This window comes from Spermophilus citellus, assembly GCF_964194105.1.
Source record: "Spermophilus citellus genome assembly, chromosome: 1".
NCBI lineage: Eukaryota > Metazoa > Chordata > Mammalia > Rodentia > Sciuridae > Spermophilus > Spermophilus citellus.
Genome location: NC_138182.1, coordinates 209,363,328 through 209,390,003, shown reverse-complemented (window position 1 = coordinate 209,390,003; position 26,676 = coordinate 209,363,328). Strand labels below are relative to the sequence as shown.

Genomic DNA, 26,676 nt, shown 5'->3' with positions numbered 1-26,676 from the left:
ACCTTCTTTGGTAATCTGAAGGTGCCATGTTTATTTTTGAAATAATCTAACCTACTTTGGATAAACAGTCTCCTGGTAGGCAATAGGTTTCATTATTTTTTCCCATACTGGAGATTGAACCCAGGGGCACTTTGCCACTGAGCTACATTCCCAGTCCTTTTTATTTTTATTTTGAGATAGGGTCTTGCTAAATTGCTGGCCTCAAACTTGCAGACCTCCTGCCTCTGCTTCCCAAATCCCTGAAATTACAGGTATGTACTAGGTTCCATATTCCTTGATGCTACATGATACATATTAGAAGTTTTTGTTCTTTGAAATTGTGGCTGATTTTGTTTTCCAAAGACGGACACACTATATCTCCCATATAATACATAGGTTCTTATGCAATGTGATCTTGATATCACCTATCAATAGGTAGAACTGAGTTTCCCTTTCCTTGAATCTGGCTTGGTCTTGCTTGACTAGTAGAATGTGGTAACAGTGACACTCTGAAACTTGCAGGTCTAGTTCACAAGCCTTGCAGCTCCCACTTGGGTCTCTTGAAACACTCGCTTTTTTATTTTCCCTCTCAGAACCAAGCTGCTGTGCTGCAAGAAGCCAACAACAACTGTCAGTCATCTGACTGAGCCACCTTAACTACCCAGTGTAGTCAAACTTTAGATGGCTACTACCCCAGACATCTGATAAGAACCACACAAAATTCAGCAAGAACTGCCTAGGTGAGCCCAGTTAACCCACTGAATAATGAAAGAATGATAAATTATTACTTTAGGTTACTAAGTTTTGGGAGAGTTATTGTGAAGGAAAAAAATGGATGTTAGAGGAATAGACTAGTCTTTAAAGTTTTATTTTCTTCATTTGAGACTTTTGTTAGTGTGTTATGTGTCTCTGAGGTTTCAGTTTTTCATCTATAAAACAGTAACAGCAGGGGCTGGGGCTGGGGCTGGGGTTGAGGCTCAGCAGTAGTGCACTTGCCTGGCATGTGTGAGGCACTGGGTTTCATTCTCAGCACCACATATAAATAAATAAAATAAAGGTCTATCAACAACTAAAAAATAAAACTCAAAAAATAAAAGAAGAACAAAAATCAAAACAGTAACAGCAGTAACTGCTTCTCAACTGACCCAAGTTCTGCCAGCATCAAATTGTCCTCATGACTATTAGATCAAAGTCAGACTAACCATGGTTATTATGTTCCTTCTGAATCAACTTTTGAGGCAATAAAATTATTTAGCCTCTTTTTATACTACCCTTCATGTCTCCACATTGGGCTTGTGCTTACTGAATAGGTAAAAGACCTTGGGTGTGACCTGCTGCCATCATTCCTCCAGATGTCATTCCCAGTGCCAGGGAACAGAGGTAGATGGGACTTTCTGTTTATATTCAGCAAAACAGGCTATGGACATACAAACTACATATCAAGTGGCCTAGGTGTCATAAGTCAACTGGCTTTGCTACATATCTGGGTGGGCAAATTAATTAGAGGATTTCATTTCTTATCTCAGAACATGAATAATGTTAGGAAACACCAGATATATTTCCTAATTCCTCAGCTTCTTCTTCTTCTATTGGACAAGTTAACTTGTTTGGTAGGCTTAACTGCTGTCCCATGATCTGGTGTCTAATCTTAGCTACTTCCACACTAGCCAGGCTAATCTTCCTGTTACTGGAACAAGGAAATGATACCTGATATGCCAATGTGTAAAGTTCCTGTTAATATTGAAAAGGTAAGAAAGGAAAGTACTTTGAAATAAGAATGGGCTGTACAAATACATCTCAGCTGGATAACTCAGCCAACCATAATCCTAAAATTTACCTTACTCACTTCAATATAATTTTTAAAATAATCTTAGACTTAGTATTAAAAATATCTCTCAAATCAGTTTCTATTATCACTATTACTGTTTAAAGATACCTTTATTTTTTTTATCAGAGCTATTTTAGTGCCTCCTAGCATAGTTCCCTACTTCAAGTCTCATTCCTTCTTATTCCATCCTCTGTCTGGTTGCCATGGTTCTTTATAGAAATGAACACTTATTTTTTGGCTGATAATAATTGTGCACCTTTGTGGGGTACTGTGTGATGTTCTGGAACATTTTTACATCATCTGTTGATTAACTCAGGACACTTCATCTCAAGTTTTCATATTACTTTGTGAGAACATTCAGGATCTTTCTTCTAGCTATTTTGAATGATATAATATTGTTAACTATAATCACCCTCTGTGTAATGGAACACTAGAACTTATTCCTTCTATCCGACTGAGAGGGTAGGAGACATGGGGAATTGGAAAGGTGTTGGTTAATGGGCAAAAGTTCTCTATCTAAAGCACAACTTCATCATGAAAATTCATACTTTGAAACTATACTGCTTTTGATTCCATTTCTTATTACTTTGAGAATATCATCCAAACTCAGATGATGGCTAAAAGTTTCATGAGCTTAAATTTACATTTCCAGTGTCATTTTCTTCTACCTCATCAGCAGCACTCTATGTTCCTACTACACTACACAGTCCTTGATTTTATGCCACCCTTCCTGGTACATGCTCATTCACACTTCAAGACCCAAACTGAATGCCACTTCCTTTGTGGAACATTTGCTGACAATTCTGAGATGACGGTTACCCTCCTGTTTTCTCACCAAAATTGTTCATAACTTTCTTAACATTTTCCTTGTTGTATTATAATCATTGGCTTATATAACCAAGGGCCCCATCAGCTAGAGACTTCTGAAAAGCTCATGTTGTGTCATATTTTCTTTGTCTGCCCAGTGTCTTGTCCCTCAACATGTGTTTATGGAATGAAGTATCATTTTTCAATGGGAGATACACAATAACAAAATAGTTCAACCTTTACCTGAGATTGGGCTTCAAGGTGCAGGGGGTTTGGTAGGTATGTGAACTTAGGAAAGAAAAATTTTAAGTTCCTTTCTGAGAAATTGATTACTCTTGTAAAAAAAAAAAAGAAAGACTGTTCTATGTCAAATGTAATATTAAATCACTGATTCACAGAGTGGCAGAGATAGGATGCTGGATCCATCAGCCTAGACAAAGTTTAGTTGCAAGAACCAAGACCTCAAAATCTTAGAGACTTGTAGAACCAAAGAATTATTTTTTTTACACACACTATATGTCCATGAGTTGGCCTCATGTTATTTTTATTCCGGGACTCAGGCTGAAGGAGTGCCTTTCTGTGGATAGTTCCAGTATCATGGAAGAAAGAAAAGAGATGGAAGAGCCCAGGGTGGCCCTTAAAACCTTTTCTTGGAAGTGGCAGGTGTCAGCCAAAGTGAGTTGTGCAGCCAACACTGGTGGGCAAGAAATTATATTTTTAACATAACGCAATCTGCCATGGGTGCTACCAAAGGTAAGAAGACAATATTCAGGCTTCTAAAACAGCTTCTTGATGAGAATCTAAGAAAACACACTTGTCTCACACGAGTATAAGCCATGCATCTTTTTACTTTGAGTCTAGCTTAAGTTGGAAAACTTCAAAGAAAAATTAGTGCTATGAAGTTTTCATATCTATTGGTTTTATTGTAATTATGCAATGTGATAAAACACAAACATTGCAGTACTTGTGTGGCAGAATTCTGCCCAATAGAAGCGTGGAATCAATTAATTGAAGAAGTACCTCAGACTGCCTACTCTGAAAATCTATTGGACATTGTGGAATTTTCACTTGTTATAAAATTGTCCCAATTTTTAGACAGGAACTTTACCTGGCTTAGGATTTGCCCTTAAATAAGGAGTGGGTACTTATAATGAAGCATTTTTATGTGTTAACCCTATCACCAAGAAAAGTAACTCATATGCTGCTGGAAATATTTGGTGAAGCACACATTTCTTGGAGTTGTATCTAATCACAGAATTTCTGACATTTCTTTAATATTTTTTGCATGTAAGTTAATGAAAATAGATACCTCTATTTGTATAGCCAACTCCTGTTGGCAGGTTTTTACAATCCCGGAAGAATTCTTACTTTGTGAACTCCTTTTAGGATCTGCAGAGTCAATGTCTTTAACATGGTGAAGAATTTCTTTGCCAAACAAACTTTCAGGCAGAATAAAAATCTTGGCACTCTGGGCTCAGATGGAGCATCTGTGATGCTTGGCAACACATCTGGTTCTGCTGCTTTGGTGAAGAAACATTCTTCTCATCTCAACATGCAGTGGTGTCAGCCGGTGTCAACGACTCTGCCAGCAATCCTGAAAAAATCGTGTCTATTTCTCTGTATGTTGTCAACCTCCTGAGAGCCAGGGCTGACACACTGCTATTTCAAGAGTTTTTGTCAAGCAATGGGAGCAGAAAAGGAAGTTCACTGTTGCAATACAGAAGTTAACTAGCTTTGCAGAGGACTGTCTTGCAACATTTGATTGGCCTTCGAATAAAAGTTTCTTCGTTTTTAAGGCAAAGGAAATCCAACTATCAGAATAAACTAACCAGAAAGAGTTCTATTCTTAGTTTAGCTTTATTTGATGGGTATTCTTGCCAAATTATCCAGGTAACTTTTTCTATTTCAATTACTTTAGCCCACCTGCCACTTTAGAAGAGCAGGTGGGCAGGGGGCACAAATATCTACCCAAATATTTCAAAATTGGAGAAGTGCTTCTGCAAAGTAGAATAAGTGATGAATGACAAAGCTGTCAATTTGTTTAGAGGTATAAACCTGCAGCAGCTAGAATCACAAAATAACTCTTAGAAAGCTAATTCTGCCTCAACTCTTAGAAACCTAATTCTGCCTCCACTGACCTTAATGTAGACACAAAAAATATTTAATCCATTTTTCAACCATGAAGCATTAAGGAAGCATACTTTTCAAAAGATGATCTCATTAATGTTGTATGAATTCAGAAAGAATTCTTGGGGAATTCTAGGAGAATTCTAGGACTCCTCATCTACTAAAGTTATAGCATATATTTGTTTGTTACTGTTTTCTTTTGCCAAATTGGTGTTTCGAGCACTTACTGCCATGAAACTGAAAGTCATAATCAAACAAATGTCAAAGATAACAAGCATATTGTTGCATCAAAGCCCTTCCATAATATCAAAATCAAGCCAAATATCAGTCTTTTTGTAGAAACTTTTTAATATAATTTTTTACTTGAAAAAATTTGAATTTATCTCAGGTGTTTGAGGAAATAAACATTAATGTCTTGAGGAAGATGGTGAGAGCAATAAAATATGACTTCATAAAGATACTTCAATTTCTAAAAAACAATTCCATTTCTATGTCAGCAAAAATGGCGTTAAAAAAGTGTGTTGGTGTAATTTCTTCTGGGGAGTAAGTCTGTAAATTTCTTAAGATTCTCAAAGGATTTATTATCTCTAAATGGTAAATAACCACTGCCCTGGAGTTTTGTAGGGTGAAACATTTTAAGGAATGGAATGAATGTTGTGAGGAAGTGACATTCTGTTGAAAATTGACGTTAATCATGATTTGCCATTACATTCATCAATTTAAAACACAGGCTCCTAAACAGGAGAGTATGCAACCATATCAGATGGGCAATATCCCCCTCTCATTTTGGGGTGAGTTTTTCTGAAATAAAAATTAAGACAATTTGGATAAAGATATTTGCTTTTTAGATACTGTTTTTACTTTCCATATTGAATGAAGAACTGTGTGGCCATATTTACGTAGAAGAATAGGACTAAGTTAGGAAGGAAAAATTAGGAGTTCACACTAGTGCTATCAAATAAAGTGCTTTTGAAGCAGTATAGAAAATTCAGCTGGAAGGTACCTGTAATAGTTCACTATTGCTACTCTAGTGAATTACCATAAACCTAGTGGCTTAACATATATTTATTATCTTACTGTTCTATAGTTAAGTCTAAAATGGGTCTCACTGGGCTAAAATCAAGATGTGAGCAGAGCTGCATTTCTTTCAAAGACTCTAGGGGAGAATCCTTTTCCTTGTGCTTTCTATCTTGTAGAAACTGCCTACATCTTCTTGGCTTGTGGCCTCCTTTTTCATCTTAAAGCCAGCCATAGCAGTCCCTGGCCCCCCAACCTTGCTCCAGCCCGTTTGTGTTTTATCGCTGCTGCAATGATCAGTCCTTGACCACCTTCTTCCCTCGAGGGTAACATCTACTCCTTCCACAGCTGCTTCTTGGTCTCCAGGGTTTCCTTGTGCTCCCTGAGCCTGTAGTGCAGGCATGTGCTTTCTTTGGCAGCAGATTCTTCCTGCCTTGTAAAACACCCTCAGGTTTCCTGAGCCTGGCTAGTGACATTGAGAACAAAAACAATGACTACAGACAAGCTCTCTTGGAGAGCTTGGACCCCCAGGCCGTCCATCACTTTAGCAACATGCAGCTGGGAGAGCCCCTTTCAGGTGGTCCAGCTGGTGCAGCAGCTCTTTCTTCTTCTTGCTACAAAGTTCCTAAGCTCTGATCTTGGCCATAGCTGCACAAGTAGCCATCAGCTGCCAGCTTCTCTGAATGCCCCCCTCCCCTTAAAGACACAAATGATTATATGGGCCCACTCAGATAATCTAGGATAATCACCCTATTTTAAGGTCAGCTAATAAGTAACCTCATCCTATCTACTGCCTTAAGTCCTCTTTTTCATGCTGTTACACATTCACAGGCTCCAGGGATTAGGAAATGAACATTTTTAGTCTCATTCCACGTATAACACATCTCTTAAGATAACTGAGTGTGCAGAACAATGAGAAGTAGAGGAAATGCAGAATTAAACATACCCCAGCTGGAATGGGAGTTTTCTTATCATACTACCCAAATACTTATTCAAGATCTTGTCTGAGTCTGTGTATGGTGGCCTGCATCTGTGATTCCAGCTACTTGGGAGACTGAGGTAGGAGGATAGCAAGTTCAAGCCTTGGCAACTTAGCCAGACCCCGTCTTAAAAATAAAGGAGGGAGCTGGGGATGAGGCTCAAGCGGTAGCGCGCTCGCTTGGCATGCATGCGGCCCGGGTTCGGTCCTCAGCACCACATACAAACAAAGATGTTGTGTCCGCCGAAAGCTAAAAAATAAAATATTAAAAAATTCTCTCTCTCTCTCACTCTCTCTTTAAGAAAATAAATAAATAAATAAATAAAGGAGGTAGGAGTTGTCCCTTTATACTTCTAAGTTGTGCTCATTTATTGTAGAGTGCCCCTAGGTTCAATCCCTAGCACCATTAAAACAACAACAACGACAACAACAACAAACAATGATGGGACTGCAAATTGGTGCAACCACTCTGGAAAGCAGTAGGGAGATTCCTCAAAGAAAATAGGAATGGATCCATCTTTGACCCAATTACTCTTCCTGGTATATACCCAAAGGATTTAAAAATCAGCGTACTACAGTGACACAGACACATACAGACACATAGCAGCAAAATTCACAATAGCTAAGCTATAGAGCCAAACTAGGTGCCCTTCAATGTCTGAAGCAATTTGCCTCCATACTCCACCCCATGCCCCAGGAAGCCTGGGCTTAAGGAAAGATAAAGATGCCACATTTGAAGTCAGGAAATCTGGGTCTCAGTTATTCTGTCATTTATTGTCTGTGTTACCTGTGATACTCATTTTGGCTGAACAAGCTTCCCCTTGTTTTTATTTTATCTGTGATGCTGGGGACTGAACTCAGTGCCTTACACATTCTAGGTAAGTGCTTTACCACTGAGCTACACCCCTGGCCCCCAGGTGCCTTATTTAAAAAAAAAAAAGGTGGTTACATTGGATTATAACTTGGGCCCCTCTAGTTTTATTATCACTATGATTTGGGGTGAAGTAGAGAGTTTATACAAACTTGAGATCAGTAGGCTGTTAGCCCAGTTGGCTTAAGCACCACCAAGTCCCCCAAAAAGGAATGGATACTTCCCCACATTTTACTAATTTTATTCTTAATATTCTTTTCCAGATGGGAAAAATGAGAGGATAGAAATGACCCCTCAGACTCTCTGCCCAGTCACCCCTGGCTTCAGATCAAAAGTGAATAAAACAAGAGGGATATATTGATTTTACCAGCAATACAACTACTGTGCACTTCAGCTTATCTCTCTGCAATGAGATGCTTCTATCCAATAAAAGAACATGTTTAAAAGAGAGAAATGAATTACAGTAGATTGGGTAGAGAGAGAAGATGGGAGGGGAGGGGAGGGGGGATAGTAGGGGATAGGAAAGGTAGCAGAATACAACAGTCACTAATATGGCATTATGTAAAATTGTGGATGTGTAACTGACGTGATTCTGCAATCTGCATTTGGGGTAAAATTGGGAGTTCATAACCCATGTCAATCTAATGTATGAAATATAATATGTCAAGAGCTTTGTAATGTTGTGAACAACCAATAAAAAAAATGTAAAAAAAAAAAAAAAAAAGAACATGTTTAGGCAGATTGGCTTTCCTCTTTTGTTTACTGTAGGAAGGTTGTGACACAGCAACCATACGTCCAAGGAACACAGATGGTTCCATTTTCACCCTACAGCATGGGAGGGTCTATATGGTTGTGGTAGACAGAATTCTAAGATGGAGACCAAGATTCCCATCTCTTAGTCTGTAAGTCATGTATAATCCCCTATTCTTATGTTTGGGGATGGGTTTAGGAGTATAATGGGTATAATGGGACAGTTACTCCCATGATTATGCTCCACAGCACAGCTGTCTTTAAGAAAGAGAGAAAGGGAGGTTATCACTGGGGTCTGGTCTAATCTGGTGAGCTAGCATCTTCTTGAAGGAGAGTTGAAGCATGGGAGAGATTCAACTCAACAAAGATTGTCCAAAGATAAATTTAAAGACAGAAGATCCCACAGAAATTGGCTAGGAGCAGAAAACAAGGGCTTTAGTTTTTCTACTGAATGCTACTAACAACCTAAATGAGTTTGAAAGTGAATTTTTCTCCAATAAGAACTCATTCTGTCATATTTTGAGGGGGAAAGCTTCAGCAGAGAGCCCAGTTGGCTGTGCCTGCACTTCTGACCTACTGAACCAAGATCTTAAAAATATAAGTGTTGCTTTGCACCTCTAAGTTGTGCTCAGTTTTTATGCAGCTATAGAAAAATGGATAAACAAATTGTATTCCAGTTAAATATAATTTAAAAAAAATTTAGGAAGTACTGTTTTTCTTGTTTGCTCTCTTTCTACCTTTCTCCAAAGCCTTGATCCATTTCCCTATCATGCATCTTTTTTTTCACTGAATATAACTGTAAAATGCAATTTTGTCAGATTAAAATCTTCTCTCATATCACTTAGAATTATCTCTTTCTCCCCCCACCCCACAGTTGATTTAAGATGCAGAGATGTATGAATGTTGGGTACATTATATACATGTTTCTGCTGGAGAATCAAACCAGAAAACACAGACTTCAAGAATCAAAGCAAACAATCTGTATATTTTGAAGGAACTCAGATATGTTTCATTCATTGCATCTAGTTATCTTGAAACATAGTAACCTTGACATAACCGTTGAAAAAAAAGGAGAAGCAATGTAAGCATAAATGCCTGAACATTTTAATATCTTTTATCAATAAACATTACTAGAATGCCATGCATTTGAATTCATGCTTTTCCTGAGGGAAACCTGCATTCTGTCTTCTCTTCCTGATGTTGCAGCTGGATCCTATTACAAGGGTAGGATGCACCATGGGAAGCATGCCTAAACTTTTTAAACTACAGAAGGCAGATCTTCGTTAATTAGAGGTCTAGATTATGCAGAATGAGCACTGTATTATTACATATAATGTGGAGAAAAACACTATTACATGACTGTTCTTAACTCCACCTAGGTAATTTAGTTCAGCCTTATTTTCTTAGATATTCTGTTAACCACAAAGGCAAGATTTGGTGTCAGGTCAAAAATCACATCAAACTGAGGCTTTGTTGTTTTGACTGAGAGAACACTCTGTTACAAAGGGAACTGAATACACAGTATGATGTCTTTCTAACATTTAATTCAGAAAAAAAAATGTCATCTCCAGCACGGCTTAACGTAGAGCTAATGTACTATGTTATGTATGATGCAGATAAGTGAAAATATTAACAAGTCAATGCTTCATAACTAAGACTCACCATTTAAAACCCATATTATCTTTGTTAAAATTGTGAAATTGAATTAAGAGAGAAGCCACCTAATTTTAGATTCAAACAAATGTGGATAATGGATTTTAGAATAAAGAATAAGTGTGTGGCCATCTGAATAATGATGAGATCTTTTAATAAAAAGGAAGAATTCAAGGAAAAATATTTAAAAGGTCATAATCTAGAAAAATTTCAAAATATGGAGATGCAGGTAAATCACAAGTTAGCTTTAACCAACTTCAACCAAAGCTTTCCCAGGTGCTAAATTCAGCACTGAAGAAAAGCTATTACAAAGCAATTATGTGAAGTAATTGTAATCTTTGCTTCAACTTCTTATACCTGTGTCTTTGCCATGTATATAATTATGCTGAGGGAAAATACTCGAAGCTCAAATGAGATAAAGGACTTCAGTTTATGCCCGCATGGACCTTGTCAAGTAGCCAATGACTCGCCTTTCATTGTGAGTGACTAATATCAATGCTGGCTCTAAAGAAAGACACTTTTCATAATCGCCCAACAATCTGCTAAGTGAAAACATATGGATTGGCTTAGGCAAAGCCTGCCAGGGGTCTTTGCTGAATGGAAAACAGGTGCTCTCATTCTGTGCCACGTAATACCCCATTTACCCCCAAGTCCAAAGGTTATAGGACTAATAGCTGCCTCGTGGTAATCAGGGAAGCCAAGACACTAGCCCTGCTGAAACATCTGGGACATATTTTACATACTTGCAACATATGCTTCAGGTTCAATTAACATGAGGCTTTGGCACATTTATTAATCTTTTTTACTTTTATCCTATAAGAGGACCCACTGACCTGACCCCACTATTATACCATATGAGAAAACAGAGAAATAATGAGAGCTAGAGGTCAGTACCTGCTCGTATGGTGAAAAACACATTTGTTTTCTTATGAAATTCCATTACGCATGACTCTATACACAAACTTTAAATAGAGGAACCAATGAATTTTTTAAAGTAGGAAATTACCCTTCTCCCATTCAGACACACGGATAGCCAAGACTTAACAATGCAGGGCTGTGAGAGCCAGTCAAGGGATGGAAGCCAGTAAATGGAAACTTGCAGGATCCTTTCACGTTTCCATTTCTTATGGTACAAAAACTTTACATTTCAGGATGTCCACTCTAGGATTCTTTCCTCAATTATGCAAGAGCTTAAACATCTACTATAATTACTACATTTGATATTTTTGAAATAAAATTTTAATGTTGATATTGAATTATGGTTGAGAAAAAGAAAACCTATATGATGTCCAAATAAGGAATGCATTTAGGAAAAAAAATCAGCTCACAGTTTTTTTTTTTTTTCAGAAGGAAAACACCCTGTGTATTGGCACCGGTACAGAAGAATACAGCTGAATTCATGCAGTAATCTAAGCACTCACTTTCAATCAACTTTGGTAACTAGATCTGAAAATGTGTTAGAACCAGGGTGTCAATTCCAGACAACCATATACTAGATTACGATAGATGCTACTCCAGAGATTTGGAGTTGTTTCCCCACTTGCATGTTCCACCTGACATCGATGTTTTGGTGAGCTGGTTAACTAGGTGTGTATTTGTTTCCCAAGCCTAACATCCTCTCTGTTGAAAAAAAAAAATGACCATAAAAAGGAAAGATTAGAGGTGTAGAATATCAACAAGCTGGCTAAAAATATATAGGGTGACTTCAAGCAGGGACATTGAAGTACTAGACTTCACCAAGGGTTTCCATTTATTAACATTTCTAGGGAAACGCCTGCTGCTGGGATGGATCTTTATGGTGGCTTTAATAATAAAGCAGCAACAAGCAAGGGGAAATGGCCATAAATGGATGGCCGCTCAGTGTTTATCAGCAGAGAAATGATGATTCAGAGCTGGCATGTTGAGTTAAAATACAATCTCTCTACAGCTCCACAACTGACCTTAACAATAAATCATATCATTTATTGCCAGAAGTGTATGCTCATGTTATTTAACATTAAAAACAAGCACATATGTGTTTTTTGCAGGAAGAAGATTTTGTTAGTTTATGTTTGATGATGTTGCTAATAACCGAATGATGTACAGAAGAAAAATTTCACATAAAAGCTCTGTCAAAAATGTTTGAAATAGCATTAAGGGAGAAGAGGGGAAAAGCCCGCATGTGTGTGTTTATTTTCTTTAAGCACTGAATATTATTCAGGAAAAGAGTCATTTGTGAAGTTAACTAATCGCTGCGATTTTTTTTTTTTTTTAGACACCTCTAGTGCTTGCTTCCAAAACAAATTCTTGAGGACATACCTGTATATCTCTATTGGAACCAAAGGTCAAGGGCATAAATTGAGATACATTGTTTTTCTCCTTCAAAAAATTTCATTGCTTTACTATAACAGAAGTCAGATTCTGGTGAAGGTCAAAATCTGGCTTTATTTGCCAAACAATGTGCAAAGAAATAATGATATTCTCTCCCTGCCTCTGATTTCACCTTAAGACTTTGTAGGTTTAGGTATAGAAATCACAGAGGTCATGATGTAACAAATGGCCATAGAAAGCTGTTCTTCCAATACCAGCCACAGCTGCAGTGGTGCAAGGTCATTCTAATTCTTCCCCCTAGCTGTCCCCTCTCCCCAGGGGACAACCAATCCAAGCAGTCCCAGAAACTAGCTGTTATTTACTGTAGTCAGCCTCCCCAAGCCCACCAGCAATTGAAGTAGGAGCCTCAGCCTGAATAGACTTCTCTGATGGAGGAGCCATGGGGTCATTCCAAATCTAGACAAGGCCACTGGACACCAGGGTTATTTAAATGTCCTCTTGAGTGCTCCACACACGTGTTCTTTTGCTGAGCAATTCTTTGAAAATTACAGACGGCAATATCTATGCTCAACTCATGCAAGGCTGCTGATTTTTTCACTCCCCTCTTCCCCCAAAGCATAGAACCATTTGTAATACTCAAGATAGGACAAATTTTTGCCCTTCAAAAACAGTTGTCACTGCCGTTATCTTCACGAGAGCTATCAAGTTCCAGACAAGCTGAATTATTTTATTTTATTTTTTTTTGTTCCTGGCAGAAAAATATTTGACCCAGCTCTGGACAAAAGCGAAGAGGATTTATAGCCCTCTCTCCCTCTTTGCAACATGCAGTGGCATTGTTAGGATGATAAACAGCACTGTCCAATTTTCTGGACTCAAACACTTCAACTCCTTTTTTAACTGTCTGTGAAAACAGTGTCATGTCTACATTTCCCCATCCCCAGGTACCCAAGTGCTGGGAAAGATAATTACCTTGTCATCTTTGTCATCTTCTTCTTCCTCGTCCTCTAGCATGTCCTCCACTACCTGCAGACAGAAACACAAGTTGTTTTTGTGCTCCTAAAGGACAGAATTTTGTCCTGTCATTTTGAACCTTTTGGAAATGAAAATTTTATTAACATTTGAAACACATGCACTGGAGAAGGAATGTTTGATCTAGAGATGGACATTAGAAAAAGGCTGTCTTTAATTGTTTAAAATCAGGTAACAGAAGCCCGGTCAAGGGAATCCTATTCATGCAAAACGTTTTGTGACAAAGAATTTGAAATATGTGTAAGGCAAACTAACATCAATTTGGAGGATGCTTTACATCAGGAAATCTCCTTTCTACCTATTCTGCTGTCAATATTAATCAGGCACTCTAAATTTAGAACTAGATAACTAAGCATGAAGCAGCTCTGTTATTTCTAATTTACTTTTTGCTAAACTCTTAGATTAAAAAAAATCTGTTAATCGATTCATGCTGATGGCCTATGGTATAAAACTAAATGTCTTTTATAGTTCAAACTTCAATTCAGTTTTGTGGATTACCTGAATATTTCATTTTGGCTCTGTGATTTTACACAAAGATTATGAGGATAGTTAGTAAAAGAAATTTAGAAATGCATTCTATAATCAAATGTGCATAACATATGCACCTAACTCAGACAAGTGGATATGCATATGCACTTTTAATGGCTCCTAATTCACCTATATTGGTAGAATGGAAGAGTCATTCTGGATTTGCCAAATAATTTTCATTTTCTTTGGTCAATATATAACTGCCAGTATTAAGAATGGGATTTCATTGAAGTTTTTTTTATGACTTTATAGACTTACATAAACAAACACACGTGCACCCCAGGGAAATTAAAAACATAAAAAATAAACCCTCTAGAGTTGGGATTCTTATTCAGGTAAGTTCCAACTTCTTGTATATAACATTTCATATATACTTTCTAAATTTTTATTGTGTTTTTTTCCTAATCCAATCTGAGTATCTCTAAATAGTTAGCACATATTTGAGAACATTTCTCTCAAAGCTTGTAACTTTGGAAGATAAAGACAACTAGCCCTTCTTTTAGGAGACTTTTTGATATAAATAGGAATAGCTTATGAGTGAAAATTTCAATCACCAAGACAGTATTATGCAAAGATTTATAAACTGAGATGACATATCTGAATTCTCAGTTATTCCTAATATTTTTCTGAAATATTCAAAAAGCATTCAGTGATTTAAAAAAAAAACCCAAACACACACTTCCAGGTCTCATGAACCAATATAAAACTAAACTATCTAAAAAACTGTGAAATTATTTCTAATTTAATGCCATACATAACATCTTCTGTTCAACAGTAGGATTTTGTGGTCTTTCATTTTGACATCAGCACTTCAAAAGAATCATAGTAGCCCAACATACTTTTTCCAATGTATGTTGAGTGCTTATACAACTTTGGGAACATGTAAAGCAATTTGAATTGTGGTTGACCTAAACAGGAAATATGAACTCTTGATATTCTAACTATTTTCAGCCACTCCATAAGCATTTATTGTAAACCTCCTTAACCAAGGCACACAATTCTAGGTAATGTGAAAATACCAAGAGAAACAACACATAGGTACTTGTCTAGCCTCATATAGGCCCTATGGAATGTAAACGGCAGATAAGCCATCATATTAATTTTTAACTTTCTTTAACCTGAATTATGTGCATCACAAATATACAGACATTAGTAATGACAATGTGTAATTGAGGAGATGTATGCCAGGCTATTCCTTATTGGGCTATTTGTGATGGAGGTTTAGAAAAGAAAAGAAGCCACAGTGTTTCAATGCATTGTGTTACATCAAGATTTCATCTAACCCTTGCCAGATTTTTTAAAAAAATGATTATTTTATACTTCTAATAAAATTATCTTTAGGTGCTGGATGTGGTGGCATGTACCTGTAATCCCAGTGACTTGAGAGGCTAAAGCAGGGAGATTGAAAATTTGAGACCAGCCTTAGCAACTTAGTGAGGTCCTAAGCAACTTAGTGAGACCTTGTCTCCATTAAAAAATAAAAGGGACTGGAGATGTAGCTCAGTGGTAAAGCACCTCTGGGTTCAATCCCCAAGTATATATACAAAAGAATTATCTTTAAAGTTTTGGATTTAAATGAAGTTTTTTTATTGCTAAAACTATCCATGCAGTCATATCAAATATGTCAAAGAAAATAAAATATTCTTTTACTCCTTTTATTCCTCTGACTAAACTCAAGAAGTATTATATATAACTAGTTATTAAAAATATATCATATACCTCCTCTTATAGTACTTAGCATCCTACTGCAGATACTACAAAGGCAGAATGGTGTCAAATTGTATCTAGCAGATTGCATAATAGGTGTTCAAGAAATATTTTTTGATCTAGTGGATAGATGACTGCATCATCCATCCTTCATATCTTGGAACACACTCTTTGGTAAAGTGCCTATCATTTATCTCACAAACCTGACTTAGCTCACTTCGAAAGAATTATACCTAATCAACTTAATAAAGGCAAATATTCAAAATGCTTTCAAACTTTTTCCTGGAAATATAACCCATGAATATTTAATCTTTAAGATCTGGGGATATCTACTAATGCCAAATTAATTTTTAAAAATTCCAAGTATGATTGAACCATAAAACAAGCTACTAGCGTAATTTACACTCTTTGTAAATCAGCTGTGGCTCTTATGTTCAAGAATGAGTCAAAGAAGCCTACAGAATCAGGCTCTTCATTTGCAAAACCCAAACTGTTCTTTCCCTGCACAAGTGGGTAATTGGCTACGCACAATTGCTCCACAAATGTGCAGCCAGAACCACCCAATACAACCATTTGCTTTTACATTTGGCAGAAAAGTGTTGTGTTAGTGAGAGGCCTTTGTGTTGTGTTTTAGCGCTCTAGTGAGGGCTTTTCCCCTCCTCCAGTGCCTCCTTAATGTTATATCATGAACATCTAAAAGTGAGGATTTATAATACAGATAGTTTCCTGTTGATGCCTTTTAGCTGCTTCAGAATGCACCTCTCCCGCCCCCCCCCCCGCCATTATATTTTTTTCAGGTGAAGCTTAAGTTGCCTTGAAATGGAGATGATAAAGCCCTGATCATCTGATTAAAGTCCAAGGAGATCATGTCCGTAGAGTGTTTAGCACAGTTCCTGTATCAAAAGAAGTTCTCAAAAATATTAGCTATTGATAAAATAACATCAAATTAATATTTTAACACTGATTTTTGGAAATTAAATTGCATCTTTTTTTTTTAACCTGGGCAGAATATCTTTTGTTCTCAATGACAAAGTTCTGATTCATGTTTTCACTGAAAATAAGGAAAACACATACAGGCACAAGGAGAGGTTTGGGTAAAGATTCCAATTAAAATGATGCTGCTTTTTTACAACTAGTTTTCAGGCTTTAGTGGCCTAGTGAAATGGACAGCTCTGAGAGCAAGAGTGTCTCAGAAGCTGAGCTTTAAGACTTGAGCTCCAGCCAAATGCAATGGACATAGAAATCACAAACTGTGTTTTAAAAAATAAACTGTGTAGGGCTGGGGATGTAGCTGAGTGGTAGAGTGCCTGCTTAGCGTGTGTGAGGCCCTGGGTTCAATCCCAGGACTGAGAAAGAAAACAAAAACAAAACAAACGTGTATATGTCACAGAAGTGCATTTAATGACTGCATAAAATGTAATCTTTCCCAGAGAACTTAAATAACACCTGCTACTTAAAAAGAGAGTACTGGAATTTAACACTTAACTTAGGAAAACAAATAAAAATGCAGGAGACCTAGTCTCAAATTCAAGCCCTTTCCTCTTCAAATAAAACCAAATAAGAACTACATAGTTTTGTTTTCAAATATTGCAAGTCCAATTGCCCCAAACATTTGTCAGCAATGATTTAATAACACACACACACACACACACACACACACACACACACACACTTCCTTACAGGGGGAAAGATGAAAGGAATGGCAAAAAATTCAGGTGGTAGAAAAGATACGTTTGCAAAGTTCAGGTTTTTTTTTGTTTTTTCTTAAAAGGGAATATCTCAGACTGGCTCTGGAATTCTCTTTCCAAATTATGCTTTCTGATACCTTGCTTGAAAGCAAGTAGTATTAATCAAACAAAGGAAGGGCACTAGGGAAATCAGAAAGATGTAATGCAAGCAGTTAAAAGTGACATGACCTTCTGTAATGTCGCTCGTCACAGACTTATATGCCACACACTGGAGGAAGGTCTTGAAAGAACAGATTCCTGGTACTATTCCTTGAATGTAATACTAATAAAGATGACATTTTAAAAAACACACATAGACAGCCCCAAATGCAGTGTGCCAGCTACATTACAGCCAAAGAATAAGCAGATAACATTATTTTAAAAAGCATAATATTTCTTCTTCCATATCCAATATTTGCTGAACATTTGTCATTAAGATATAAAACATAATATGCAGCTATACGTTTAAGAATCTATTTCCAAAATGGAACAAAATTGCATCTACAGAATCTTTTATATAATTTTTTTTCTAATTTTGTAAGATTTAATTGTAATCCAACACAACTCTGTGATTTTCAAGGAGATAAAATGTTATTTGAATGAAAATGTGAATAATGATGTTGAAAATCTGAATGAAAATATGACAACATGTTTAGAATCATTCCATCAATGATATATACAGATGTGACCAGAGAAAGCAGTTAAAGGAACATCAACACAATAAAAGTATGACAAAAAGTGGATTCAGGTAAACTTTAGGATTAAAATCATAATGAAACAGTGGATAATAATTATTGCTTTTCAATATCAATTTCGGGTGCACATTTAGACTAAAGCGACCAGAGCAGGTTAAAAAGGTCCTTGGATAATTCTTAAAGTACTTTATATTCTGACTTTCCAGGAATATCATTTTTCCCTTATTCAAATCCACCTAAACAAAAAAGAACGAAAAGAATCTTTGTTATATTCATCTTGTTAAGATAAGAATTGAGTGATGTGAAGCCAAGCCCCCTCAAAACCCAGTGCTGAAACAAACTGGTTTCTTTTGTATTTCTACTTTTTTCCTTGAAAATAATCTTTGAATTAAATGGATGTTTTGCTCTGTTCAGAATGAACAGTTGCACAATTCAAATTGCTTTTCTAAAACACAGTCTATAAAAAAGCAACACATTTAAATTAAAGAAGAAATCATTGCTGTCCAGATGTGCAAATGCAAAGTTAAAATATTAAAGAAAATTGTCACAAAAGAAAGAAGTTTCATACTTAATTTCATATTCATAGAACATCCGAATGTGTACAGATGCTTATATTTGGATACATTACAAACTAAATGCCTGTTTCCATCATAGAGACATGGAAGAATTAGGGGAGAGTGGTACTCTTCAACATGATTGGGAGCTTATTGTATCATTGTGTGTCTACACCACACAGAGCACACATTTGCATGTCAGTGGATTTATTACAAGTGTAAGTACTGTTTGAAATTATGAAATGTCTGTGAATTGGGAAGATGCATAGAACCACTTAAATGATTTTGGATCATCTGAAGGTACCAGAGGTTGGGTTGAAGGCTTTTGTGGTCAATAAGATCATTATGGATGTACTTCTGCAGATATTTTTTTTAAAAACAGACATCTGCTTCTCACAAGATTTTTGAGAAGTAACTTTTGCAAAATGAATGGTACAATTGAACTATGTGTATAATCTAGTCCACATTTGTAAGAGTAATAATATTCATAAATAGATCTGGGATATACTGTTTTATCCAGTATATCGCAAAAGCAACTGCATATATGATGGCTGCTTGGTCTGATTCACGCTATTAAGGATTTGACCTTGAAGTATTTCAGCTACAGTAGTCATCAAGATAACTGAACTACTAGATGTAATAATAATTAGTGTGATAGTCTTTCCAGTGAGGCTGAATATATTGCAATACAAAAGAAGGCAGACTAAAAAGAAAAGCATTAGTACTTATTGCTAAAACACTTCCTGATTTTTACAGAGACACTCAAATACAATTATTTCTTCTTTCAGAATGCATTTCCTTGGCTCATTCTGGGAAGTGCCATGTTGTAATTTAGTCTGATTCTTAATAGGAAATGTGGCTTTAATGTGGCTATCAGATGACTTTTGATTCATGCCACTGATTACAGCCTGTATTCTGCATCATCAACAGCATTCTTATTTGCAGTATAATATGCTTTACTATAAGGTGCAAGGACACTAAATTTACTTCACTGGCCAAGAGTATGTAACCATTTATTTTCTTCAGTGTCAACTTAAAATGCAGAAAAAAACCTTCCATTAAGAAAGGCTAAACAATAGCCAATATAAATTTTATAATCAGAATAAGCATCTTAAATGAATTTCTTTTCATATTTCCTTCTCAGTATTCTTAAATGTCTATTCTTAGACTTACACAAAGCACTGTGAACAGAAATCTAGTGTTTATTTGAACTCTGTCTCCATCTAAAGGCTTCCCAATGTATTGTATTTTTTGCTTGAAGGAAAAACCTAATCTTGGCATATTTAGTATATTACAAATTACTTTGGTTAAGTAGGAAAAAACAGGTCAGTTATTAACCTGTGGTGTGCTTTTAAAATAATAACACTTTCTTAAAACTCTTGTCAGATATTAAAACAACTATACAAAATGCCAAAAAATTTGAGTTGTTTAATGTGCTTTGTAAGTAAAATTAAAAGATAACTAGACATTCCAAACCTATTTTATAAAAGTTAATGTTTTTAAAGCAAAATGTTTTTATTTATGAAGAATGAACAGTTCAAATAAAAAGAAAATTTCTTCCTTAAGCCTCTATGTATGAAGCCAAATTTCCATTTGAGAACCACAGTTTTTTAACAAAAAATGTACAAGTTAAAATGTTTCAAATTGAGAACAACTTTAGAAACTTTTACATTATAAGGAGTCTAATGAAAGCTTTGCATTATTTATTTAATGCGTTTTCTGCAGCGCAAGAAAAGGGACTGCTGTGATCTCTGTAGGAGTCCATGTTCTGCTAAGGTCTTGTATATGTCTCTTGCTCTAACCTCATCAGACACATTTGGGAGTATTAAAGCTGCAATAGGTGAGAAATTCTTTTTCAGGTAAAGGCATAGCACATGTTCTACAGGTAAATACTACACTTTGGGGATATTGGGGATCTTTAAAGAATTTTGAAAACAAACATTTATCTTGGAGATTAATATTAGCACACTTTGGAGCATACTAATCTGTTAAGTCTGATTCATTTTTAATGAAAATTCACAGCAACCCCCCATTTTAAGCAATATGTTTGGGGGTGTGGAGGGGGTAAGTGGAATGTGTGTTCATTCACAGAGAAACCTTCTGACATTAAATTGAATTTTTCCACTTAAAATGTTGAGATATAAGAATGTTATGTCAGAAAATTTAACTTTCAAAATTGAGCATTTTAATGTCAAAAAATCAAGAGAGACTTCAGTTATTTGCTTATATCTTTTCTAAAAAAGTAGTGATAAAATATAAGTTTATTGAGGATAGTATTCACAAAAGAAAGAAAGCTCTAGTGGGTTTGGACCTGCATTTGGACTGGAAAAAATGTCTGTGGTTAATGATAGCATAAAAGCCTGAATGAAAAGAAAGTTCAGGAAACCCACACAATCCCATACAATGGTTATAGCATGAGCTTTCCATAATATTACACAGAGCTCTTTCTACAGTCTCACAAAAGCCAGCCTGGTCCACTTATCATTTCTGCTTTATGTAGTGTACTGTGTGATTGCTAAATTAGTGCATAATGCATTTATAATATTTATAGTACCAACATTTAGTTAAATAACCTTTATGTAAGATTTATGTTGATTTTTTTTATTTCTCATTTAATGGCAAATTATGAAGAGCATGTTTCATAAAGATAATTCTCCATTTAAATTCATCAGTCCATTAAATATTAAAATTATGTTTCTGATGCAATCGAGAACAAATTTGTCCAGCTTCAGTGATTATTTGCACTCATAAAAATTAGGCTTGATTAATAAAATTTAAATGCTTGATTAAGTTGACATTTTCATGTCCCATTCTGATTTATTAAAATTAGTCCCTATCTCCAGGCCTGGTATGCCAGTGTGGGTTTACCTTCTCCTTTCTCTTACCTAAAACATCCTGAGTGAGGCTGTTAGGAAAGAGTATTTTGCTATGAGGCTCAATGAGTTTTTCAGGGAAATATCCTACTCTGGCCATGTGCTTCCTACCTTTGGTTTTCTGCACTGGGCATGGTGAAAATATGTTTCTTTCATGTATCTATGGATTAACATTTAACATCTAAGGTATTTCTGTAAAATTCAACTTCTAAGAAGCTTTCATCTGTTGAAGATTGCTTTTGCTCAAATTTCTTCATGTTTTTTTTATTGGTAAAAATATAAATATTTATTTTTGTGAGACTTCCATATACATAGCAAGGGAATTCTGGACACAGGAAATCTTACTGTGGCAGTGCTTCTGTCTTTGTCTATAATCTTAAAACTAACAAGAATCACAAATGACCAAGGGAAACCATTCTTTTCAACAGGACTGAGACAGAAAGTCTTCCTGAGAACAAGTGACTTATATAACATCTAAACCCACATGATACCCACACTGGCTTACTTATCATGGTATGATGTTCAATTGTCATTTATTGAGCAGTTACCACATGCTTAACACATGGGGTTGACTCTTAAATTTGCAGAAGACCCCAACAAGGTAGCTAGTATCCCCATTGCAATGGTGAGGAAATTGAGGCTTAGGGGAATTAATAAATTTGTATAGCTAACAAGTAGAAGATTTGGAATTTAATCCCATGTCTTCCTAATTTCAAAGTTTGGGCTCTTAATGTTTACTATCCTGAAAGGTACAGGAGTAACACTTGTTTTTTAAGTTATTTTTGCTATTGCCCAGGGGAGTAAAACTCATTTCAAAATTCTGTACAGGTGAACTGACTCTCTTGTTTAAGCAATGCTGCCAGAACATTGGTTTATTTTTAAAGTAAGTGACACTGTGTAGTAGTTATTTTCTTTTTCTTGCATGATGAAATAAATTCAGTAACAAATGACAGATAATGCCCTCAAAGGTGTATTTTAGTTTGGCCACTGAAACATACAGTTCTAACACTATGTATAGGATAGTGAAAGGGCCTTAAAGTTGTACACTCTTGACAAATGTATCTTATACAATGTTCAACAAAACAAACAAAACTCTCAGGGTTACGGGACCCTTAATAATAGTTCTGATTTACAAATGTTTTACACAAGTAGATAAAGATATATTATTTAGTCTCCAGTTTTGTTGATGGAAATCTGGCAATTTCTTGTCACTGTTCTGAATGAGGGACAAGTCTCTACAAATATATATAAAAATATATATATAAAATATAAAAATAATATGTATAAAATACATATAAAATATATAAATAAAACAATATATAAATATATAGTATATTTATAAAATATAAAAATAAAATAATATATATATAAATAAAATATATACATAAAATATAAAATGTCCTGCCAACACCACCCACCTTACAAGCATGATGATCAAGACTGGCAATGCAAACTAGTCACCAGTCATGAGTTACCAGTTACACCAGAAAGTACTTGCTTTTGGTCTTTGATCCTATTTCCCTTCACCACAGCATTTCTAGTAGTTTGGTGTTTAACAAAAAGACAGTGCAAAATCATTTGGAAAGAAGAAACAGAAGGTCACCAGAAATAGGTAGGATGATATATCTACCTGACACCAAACCAGTGGGTATCCTTTTCTTCTCTCTAAAGTCATATTCCTCAGTTATAGAAATGACAGAATTGTGGGGGCAGAACTTTTGCAAGAACAGGGTGAGAAAACCATTTGGCTGACATGAAGGTAGATACTTGAGTTGTATACTCTGGAGAACCACAAGGCAATGAATTCACTGGATGTATAGAAGGCTTTGAGGGGAATTTAGGGAGTTGAGATTTCAATGACTGTCTGGGGCTCCAGGGGTTAATTTGGGATCAAGAGAAAAATCAGCCATTTATGGAATCACATTTTCAGTTGGAAGTGGCCAAAAAAATTAATCTGGTGGAAAAGGAGCTAGGTTTCAGTGAAGAAATCCTCTGTAAAAACTGAGAGTACCTTTTTGCTTTGTTATATTCTCATATGCATTTCAGGAAAATCTGAGCAAGGTGGGGAAAACTCAGGAAGACAGTTGGGGAATAAAATATGAGAGTAACCAGGAATATCTTCTAAGGAAAATACCATTAACTTTAAACTCTGGGTGTCTCTTTTGAGTCCTAATAGATCTAAAGCAAGAAGTGCACCTTCCATTGAAGAGATCTTTAGAAAATTGACTTTTAAAAATAGAAGTGTTTTTCTTTACATTTTTTCTATATGAACTGACATGTCATGTACAGCTTATGATCATCTTCTACCATGATACCATTTGATCTTTCCAATTTTAAGTTTAGCCACAGAGAGCAAAAGGACAGCTATAAACTCAAGAAGTATTAAAGGTAAACATGGAATACAAGTGAAAGGCACAGACAGGAGCAGGAGTGAAGTGAGAACTGGGGCAACAGATAGCCCTTCTTTTCCTTAGATATGCAGTTCGCATAGTACTTACTATATTCAGATACTTAAGGTTTTTTTTTTTCTTTCCTCACTAGGTCATAAACTGTCCTAGGCACAGAGTATGTCTTAATCATCTTTCTTGGGACAATAGTATGGTTAGGGCTGTTAAATGTTCAATAATTTTCTTTTGTTGACCAGAAATAATGGTACATAAAAATTAGACAGTTTTTGATTTGTAAAGAAATATCAGACTAAAATATTTATTCAACCTTTTTTGAGCAATAATTATGCTGCTATGTGTAAGAAATCTTGCTGTACTGGGATTAGATACATAAATGGAAGATACGATTACAATAATAACAGGCTGGTGAGAAAGACCCATGGTGAGCCAATTATCATAATACTGTGAGAATCCTGTGCTTTTTATTATTATGGTTTCTCTCTAATTTGGTCTTGAGGTCTCCCTCAAGAGAGGCCATGAGGTACTCTACCCATTGCTAGACTAGCTCTGCTGAGGAAAATTATATTAGACATAGGTTCAGCAAAGAAGTATGAGGTTCGGGTGTGTCAGTCAGATTAGATATAAATAAAAATGCATGAGACAGAAGAAATTCCTTACTTACAAGTCCCAGAGAGGTTGGATACCAAGTTGAGATTGAGAGACATCTGGAGATGTCAGGGAGCCAACCAGTGGGTGGGGCACGTGAGAGGAGGAGAGGACTTGTGGGACTGTGACTTTATTAGGGCCCCTGGGCATTATCCTGGGCTAGTTTAAAGAAAACACATGCAAAGTTGGGAACTTATTTATGTTATTCTGGTGTTAACCATTAGATTTTACATGTCAGCAACTGTGGGGCATGTTACACTTTGGGTCAGTGGTTTGAGAAATAAGGGGGCTATATTACAAACAATTATACAATAGAGGAAATTCAAACTAGCCAAAGGTGATGGGATACCACTGGGTTTCAGATAACTTAAGTCATTTCTAAAAACAGATGCTTAGCAGCAACTATATAAATAAATTTATGACAGAGAGAGAAAAGGGGACTTAGAGGGGCAGGCCTGCTTAAAATCCTAGAGTCTAAGTTCACAGGGTTGACTTGTTAGGGGTAAACATGAGCAGGCAAGGCAGCCCTCCAGAAGAAATTATATGAGTGACTTGCCAGGTATCCATGCATCAAATGCTAAAACTTCAGTAATTGATAAATTGACATTAACTACCCAAAACCTTCCAAATGCATATAATTTTTTTGCTAAAATTCTTTAAGGATCTTGTCAAAGGGCCTTATCAAAGTGGTGCCCAAAGATTTGTTTAGGGTTTTTCTTATAGCATTATTTGAAACATTTGACACAAACACTTCTAAATAGTGTTTAATAAAGAAAAAATATAATATTCATACAGCAAAAACTATGAACCCTTAAAAATCAGGTGTTTGAAGGTTTTCCAGCAATGTGAGGAATGCTTCTAGATATACAGTAGACTATAAATGCAAATAAGCTAACAGTGGGTTCAGTGTAATTTATTTTTGAAACAAAATATGTGCAATAAGCAGGAAATATAAATTTACACTTGTAAATATAATTTTAAGAAAAGAGTAGAAGGTATATAGAGAGTTATACAATGGTTAGTTTGGGAAACTACAAATACATTGTTATCTCCTTTTCTTGCTGCATCTTGAACCACCCCACCCAAAGTCTTTCTCTTCAGAATTTAAGGAACCATCATCTGTCAAAGTTCCTCTTTTTCACCAGGGTAAAAGCCCCCCTCCAACTCCATTCTTCAGTGGTGGGACCCCTACCCCCATGGTTGGGCCACCATCTGCTCATGGTCAAAAACCAACTTCTCTGTGAATAGTGCACATGGTACAGCTGGAGAAGGAGCACCACAGCCATCCAGAGCAAAGCACATTGGGAAGAATCTGGTCTTAGCCAGGACTAATAGCTTCCCTGAATATGTTGTGTCTTTGCCAAGCCCACTGCTGCTGCACAGCCACATAATCTGCACTCAGTCCTCAAGCCCTTCATGTGCTGTGCCAGTGGCAAGGACTTCCAAGTGCTTCAGCCATGTTGTATGTCAGTCTACAGTGCTCATATGGCTTTCAAGACTGCATGGAGCGGGTAGCGCACAGGTACCTCCATCAAGTTCACTTGTGCCCTGCCCTGCTGGGCTACCAACTTCTGTTCCACATAGAACATTCCCATCCAATCTCATTGGCTCTGCAGATATGATGACTTTACCCTTGCCTCAGTTTCCCCATCCATCCAAAGAGAGAAGTATCATTCCTTCCTCCCTCCCTTTCCATCTGTGTCTTGAAGACCAAGTGGTTGCCATCCTTGGGCCTGTGGGATGAGTCAATAGGAGAGGAAGAGATCACATGTCTGGATGTCAGTCAGTACTGCAGTCTGGTCCAACTCTGCTGCAAGTGGCATCACCTCTCTGTGCCTTGTATTCTTGCTTTCTCTAGTTGTGAACAATCACTAGTTAACTGAGGTGACAAAAGAACGAGGGCATATTCTGACTCACTTGTGTTTCTCCCCCCTTTGGCTGATGCTCCCACTGTTTGTTCAATAAACATTGTGCACTCCAAAACAAATGCACACAAAAATAATTGTGATGGAATAAAAGGGAAGTAAACTGAAGCTCTGGTTTTGATATGGTTTTCTCACAAGGGGTATGTCTTGCTTAAAGATGTTGGGGGACCACCAAAATAGCACAATGATGTAATGAGAGTTTTATTTCAGATCTGTAGGTAAGAATGCAGGTAAGAATCCAAGGTGCCTTGGGATAAAGTTGCC

The 26,676-nt window shown here is 36.3% G+C and overlaps 1 protein-coding gene across 8 annotated transcripts in view; it reads right to left on the bottom strand.

Moving 5' to 3' along the window:
* Positions 1-26,676, bottom strand: part of MCTP1 (multiple C2 and transmembrane domain containing 1) — a gene marked incomplete at its 5' end in the record, with an annotated part of 531,499 nt that overhangs the window by 60,680 nt on the left and 444,143 nt on the right. For all 8 annotated transcript variants that reach the window (XM_081287709.1, XM_081287710.1, XM_081287711.1 and 5 more), the window contains one exon: positions 13,291-13,344. In XM_081287709.1, the coding sequence (XP_081143835.1) occupies positions 13,291-13,344 (54 nt within the window). The remainder of the gene's footprint in view (positions 1-13,290; positions 13,345-26,676) is intronic.